Source organism: Pseudonaja textilis, chromosome 3, assembly GCF_049901715.1.
Source record: "Pseudonaja textilis isolate UNSWEBS1 chromosome 3, rPseTex1.2, whole genome shotgun sequence".
Taxonomy (NCBI): Eukaryota; Metazoa; Chordata; class Lepidosauria; order Squamata; family Elapidae; genus Pseudonaja; species Pseudonaja textilis.
The window spans coordinates 1,840,657-1,846,656 of NC_141992.1; the positions used below are offsets into that span (position 1 = coordinate 1,840,657).

At 44.5% G+C, this 6,000-nt stretch overlaps 1 protein-coding gene across 2 annotated transcripts in view; it reads right to left on the bottom strand.

The window, feature by feature from the left end:
* LOC148125981 (BPI fold-containing family B member 3-like) overlaps nucleotides 1-5,575 on the bottom strand; it is a 30,573-nt gene extending 24,998 nt beyond the window's left edge. For both annotated transcript variants that reach the window (XM_087931958.1, XM_087931957.1), the window contains exons 1-2: nucleotides 5,553-5,575; nucleotides 800-915 (exon numbers count right to left, since the gene is read on the bottom strand). In XM_087931958.1, coding sequence (XP_087788084.1) covers nucleotides 800-914 — 115 coding nt within the window. In that variant the 5' untranslated portion in view covers nucleotide 915; nucleotides 5,553-5,575. The remainder of the gene's footprint in view (nucleotides 1-799; nucleotides 916-5,552) is intronic.
* Nucleotides 5,576-6,000: the final 425 nt, after the last annotated feature.

The following is a 6,000-nucleotide window of genomic DNA, read 5'->3' on the forward strand; positions in this document are numbered from 1 at the left end:
TTTGTGAGTAAACTTCTTTCTGAAAACACTAGGGTGGGAGATACTTAGACACAATGTCCTTATCCAGATACACCCGTGGATGCAAAGGCCCACTAAGTGTCATGCCCCTGTGGGAGACTGACTCCAAGGGAGAGGAGGAACAGCTGACAGGGAGTGGAAGTGTGGCTCCGGAGGTTGTGGAGGAGGCCGGCTGGGCAGTCAGAGGAGGACCCAGGCCCATCCCCTCTCCATCCTAGGGCATGCAGGGAGGAGAGGATAAGAGAGAAATGTGAATGGCCTGGTCTACAGGGGAGGAAAGGGCCTTGATCCCCTTCATGGGCTGCAGCTGTGAGAACTGGGACGGACATGCGTATGGGCCAGTGCTGGAAACAAAGCATGGAAATATCTCTAGTCTGTCATTCCTCTCTGAGTTTGGAGTCCTTCCCAGTGTGTGTTCCGATATCTGTGGACGTCTTCAAGCCCTTATTTTGCCTGGTTCCCTTAATCGCTTCAGTGTGGTTTGTGTTGTTTTTACTCTTGATAATTTATAGGCATTTTTAGTTTAAACGGCATTTTCTTCCTTTTCGTAATTGCTTGTGTGGGAGTTTTTCGTCTCCAGTCAAGGATATTTGGAGCTTTGAAGCAAAGTGAAGGAATAAAAGGGGCTTCGCCTATTTTTGGGACTGTGTTTAATTTGTATCCCACCCTGGGTCATCACACTAGGTAGAATATCCTGCTAGGATGAACCATTGTTTAATCATGGTTTTACTCTGATGGAATCTGCCCAAAGGAGGAAAAAAGCCATTTCAGGTGAACTTACCCCTTCGTGTTCTTTCAGAGTTTAAACCTTTGAGGTTGCTGAGCCCAAGGGTTGGTCCCAGCAAACAGCAGAAGAGGGCCATGTAGATGATCGCAGCCATGGTCAAGGTGGACATCCTGAAAGAGAGGGAAGAAAAGAATGGGTGGAGGTGACGTGGACAGGTTCTCGACATTTGAATTATTATTATCACGATGCAAGGATCCAAGATCTTACCTTTTTAGAAAGTAATAATTTCACCCAGATCTGAGCAGAAACATCCCAAGGACTTCAACTGCTGAGGACCCATCCACCTGATAGAGCCACCACCTTTCTCTCCCCACCACCGTGGACGCCCCTGTTCCTTTCCACAAAACAGCTGCTCATCAGTTGGTGCTCTCTGAGCTTGGTTGTGGATGTTTGATGACCCAACCAGAAACATCATCACTGTTCGTAGGGAGTGGGTTCACGGAGAGGAGGAGGAGGAGAGGAGGATGAGAAGAACGACTATAGGGTCCTTGGTGGTCTCTGAACTTGGTTGTTGATGTTTGATGAGCCATGTTTGATGAACCAACTAGAAACGTCTTCACTTTTAATAGGGGAGTGGGTTTGTGGAGAGGAGGAGGAGGAGGAGGAGGAGGAGGAGGAGGAGGAGGAGGAGGAGGAGGAGGAGGAGGAGGAGGAGGAGGAGGAAGAAAAGGGAGGAGAATGACTGTAGGGTCCTTGGCGGTCTCTGAAGTTGGTTGTGAATGTTTGATGACTCAACTCGAAACATCTTCACTTTTAATAGAGAGTGAGTTTGTGGAGAGGAAGAGGAAGAGGAGGAGGAGGAGGAGGAGGAGGAGGAGGAGGAGGAGGAGGAGTACAACGACTGTGGGGTCCTTGGTGGTCTCTCAATTTGATTGTTGATGTTTGATGACCAACTAGAAACATCATCACTGTTAGTAGGGAGTGGGTTTGTGTAGAGGAGTTGGGAGAGGGGGATATGGGGTCCTTGGTGGAGCTTCAATGTTTTCTTCCAGATGTTTCATTACCCAATTGGGTAAAGTGCTAAAAGGAAGAGGGAATGCTCTCTGTTTATCCTATTGGTGTTGGTGGCTGTGACATTTTCCTCTTAGTAGTTCCTTGATTAGGCACCTCCTTGTTGTTTGTACTCCCTTGTTGTCTAGAACTTACCTAGTTGGATCATGAAACATCTGGAAGAAAACAACCAAGCCCAGAGAGCACTAAAGGACCCCACAGTCCTCCTCCTCCTCCTCCTCCTCCTCCTCCTCCTCCTCTACACAAACCCACTCCCCTATTAAAAGTGAAGATGTTTCTAGTTGGTTCATCAAACATGAGTCATCAAACATCAACAACCAAGCCCAGAGAGCACTAAAGGACCCCACAGTCATTCTTCTCTTTCTCCTCCTAATCCTCCCCACAAATCTTCCTCCCTTCTAGCTCTGATGAGCTTCCCTACTTGGATCCTTGAAAATCTGCTAGAAAACCACCAAGCTCAGAAACATCAATGATCTCACAGTTCAACCCCAAGGCGCAAATATTCTTTTCTGCTGGTTAACTGTTAGTTTTGAATTTTTTTTAAAAAAACTTAAACAAAAGTAAACATTATTTCAGAGAAAAACATATATACTAAAGCCAGGAGTATCCTTTTGGTTCACACAGAAAAGTTCCGTTGAACGGTTGGATTTTAAAGAGTTTATTCCTCAAATATAAGGGAGAAGGAGTAAATGTCACCACCGAGGAGGTGTGCACATACCTAAGTCATCCAAAAAGACAATTTAGCCCATTGGTGGCAAACACAAAAGGATCTCTCGCCAAGCAATCCGAAGTGATAGAAGTTGTCAATGCTCCAACACTGGAAGTTTTTAAGAAGAGATTGGATAACCATTTATCTGAAGTGGTGTAGGGTTTCCTGCCTAAGCAGGGGGTTGGACTAGAAGACCTCCAAGGTCCCTTCCAACTCAGTTCTTCTATTCTATTAATTTTTGGAGTGGACATCAGAGACCTGATTCTGCTGCCAAATATTGACAGTGTGATGACTCACAACGGGTGGGGAAATATACAAGAGACACTTGAAAACAGCGATAAGGGGAGTGCCTTGCTGAAGTCTTTAGGGAAAGCTCATTAAAGAGAGATCCAATCTAGAAATAAGGAGGAATTTCCTGATCGTGAATTCGTGGAACAATTTACCAGCCAGAGCTGGCGTTTTTCAAAAAATAGATTGGAGAATCCCTTGGTCCAAAGCCTTGGGAAAGAGATTGGATTACAAGACCTCCGCTGTCCCTTTCAACCTAGGTATCCTATGGTTGATATTCTGTGCTGGTTGACCAGTAAGTGAGAATTCAAAGTTCTCTTCTTCTTCTTTTTCTTAATACGTTTATTTATTCAACATTTGGGCAATTGAAAACAAATTTCCACATTTTGCAACGTTACCGTAACAGCGTTCACATTTGTAAATGTCCTCTACTAATGTGTTATCCAACTCTGTAGTTGCTTCCTCATCATTCTAGGCATTTTATACATACATACATACATACATACATACATTTGCATTTACATTTATTTACACGTAAACCTTATTGCTCGATGGTATTATGTACATTGTCATTCAACGCTTTTGCGTCTTTTTCCTTACCCATTCGTACCAGACACCCCATATCTTACAGTAATTCTCCTTCTTCCTTATCTTTCAATAACTTCATCCATTGGTCAAAGATTGGTCAAAGTCTCTTCTTCTAACTGTCCATTGAAAGTTATTCTGCTATTCTCTAATTCCATTATTTTGCTATTCTGTTATAATTGTCTCAATAGTAAAGGCAGGTGGTACAATTCTGATCTGATTAACCTCAATTAGCTGAAGTTTCCCCCAGGCTAAAAAGGGGGCATTTTCTGGGAGGCCTTCCCCGCTACCAAAAGATAAAGATACCCCCCTTGCCCACCCAAGGCGAGCTCCATCGGCCATTGTCTTTTCCCAGAATTTTCTTTCAGCTTCCCAGTTTTAACCTGCAGCCCTGGGATTTCCTGGTGGCCTTCTTTCTAAGTCCTAAGCGGGCCCAGTCCTGCTTAGCTTCCCAAGATCAGGCAGTCCAGCTAATCGTGGCTGGTGCAGAATATTTAAAATTTCCTCTCATGTTCATCAGGGTCTCCAGCAGGTTAATTAAGGGCTTTTAAAGAAGGAGAGGAAGAATAATTTACCTGAGATATTTCGATGCCCCACTGTTTAATTTAAACCAAGGGTATTTCCCCCTCTCCAATCAACGGAGAGTATGTCTAATCCTTTCGTATATGAATTTACGAACGCCTTTCGAAGGAACGGGTCGCATTTATTCCAAGCTCAACATTTCAGTTCACCCTTCATCAAGCCAAGTCAACACTTTGTAAGTTTGGAGACGATAAACCTGGACTTGTTTCTTTCTGGCTCTGATTTTTACCCAAAACCATCTACTTTGGCGAGGGTTGGGGTTTTTTTGATGGGTCAGAATTCCCTCCGTCCCTATAGAAAGATAGGTTCGGTCACAACCCCCATGTGTGAGTTAAATAGACGTGACCCCTGAATCAAACATTCATTTTTCCCTTATGCAAAGCTTACAGCCTTAATCGATTCGTGGATCTTTCTCCGCACAAACCTTGTGATTTGGATTGTGATGGTTGATGCTTTCTAGTGGGCCCCTCTCTAGGGTCTCTGAAAGTGGGGGAGAAACCCCTGAGCTGTGCCCCTTTTACAACGGGTTGAAACATGGACTTGACCAATCGAAAGACGATTAGGGGACTGGAGGCTAAAACACATGAATAGGGCAGTAACTCTATTGAATTCTATGGCATAGTACACTGAAGATGGTACTTAATTTTGTGGTATGATGTGCAATGACAATAAAGTAAGGTAAAGTAAAGTAGAGTAGAGTAAAGGAAAGGAAAGGAAAGGAAAGGAAAGGAAAGGAAAGGAAAGGAAAGGAAAGGAAGAAGAAAGACATGGCAGGTGACAGAGAAAAAGGGAAGGAAGGAAGGAAAGGAAAGGAAAGGAAAGGAAAGGAAAGGAAAGGAAAGGAAAGGAAAGGAAAGGAAAGGAAAGGAAAGGAAAGGAAAGGAAAGGAAAGGAAAGGAAAGGAAAGGAAAGTAATGAAGAACGGTTGCAGGAATTGGGTCTGTCTAGCTTAATGGAAAGAAGGATTAGGGGAGAAATGACCACAGCCTTCCAATATTTGAGGGGCTGCCACAAAGAAGAGGGGGTCAAGCTATTCTCCAAAGCACCAGAAGGCAGGAGTAGAAGCCATGGATGGAAGTTAACCAAGGAGAGAAACAACCTGGAATTAAGGAGAAATTTTGTGACAGTGAGGACAATTAATCAAGGGAACGACCTGCCTCCAGAAGTTGTGGCTGCTCCAGCACTGGAGGTCTTCAAGAAGAATTCCATTTGTCTGGATTGGTATAGGATCTGCTGTTTGGGCAGGGGGATGGACTAGACAGAAGACTTCCAAGACCCCTTCCAACTCTTATTCTGCTATTCAGTGGAACAACCCGCCTGCAGAAACGGTGGGTGCTCCAGCACTGGAGGTCTTCAAGAAGACATTGGACAACCATTGGCCTGGAATGGTATAGTGTCCCTTGCTTGGGCATGGACGAGAAGACCTCCAGGGTCCCTTCCAATCCTGTCATCCTACATTCTCCAGAGATTTGGTCCTCAGATCCCCACACTGAAAACTAACTCTCCTGCCTGCTTCTTGCCATCCACCTTCTGCCCCGTCTGGTCCTAGGAGAAGAAGCCAAATGTTCTTACCTGAGAATCTTCACCTTCGGCAGGTAGAGTTTCCTTCTCGTCCTTTCTTATATAAGCAAGCCCTGGGCAGGTGGGAGAGGAAGTAGGGTTGAATTTGAAACCTCTCAGGAGGGGTGTTTCCTCCTCCCATGACTTCTTGTACTATCTACCATACATTGTACTAGGTACTACTAGGTAGTACACATTGGAAAATAAAATACTAATCAGAACATCAAATATAAGTTAGGTGGAAGCGATCTCGTAGATAACCTTCACTCTGTCAAGGACCTAGGAGTACTTGCCTCAAAGGATTTAAGACCCAGAGCTCACAGTAACAGCATTGCCCAAAAGGCTTTAAGAGTTGTTACCCTTATTTTACAAAGCTTCTTCTCCGACAACATTGAACTGTTAACTAGGGCGTACAAAACCTTTGCCAGACCAATTCTTGAATGCAGCTTGTCCATCTGGA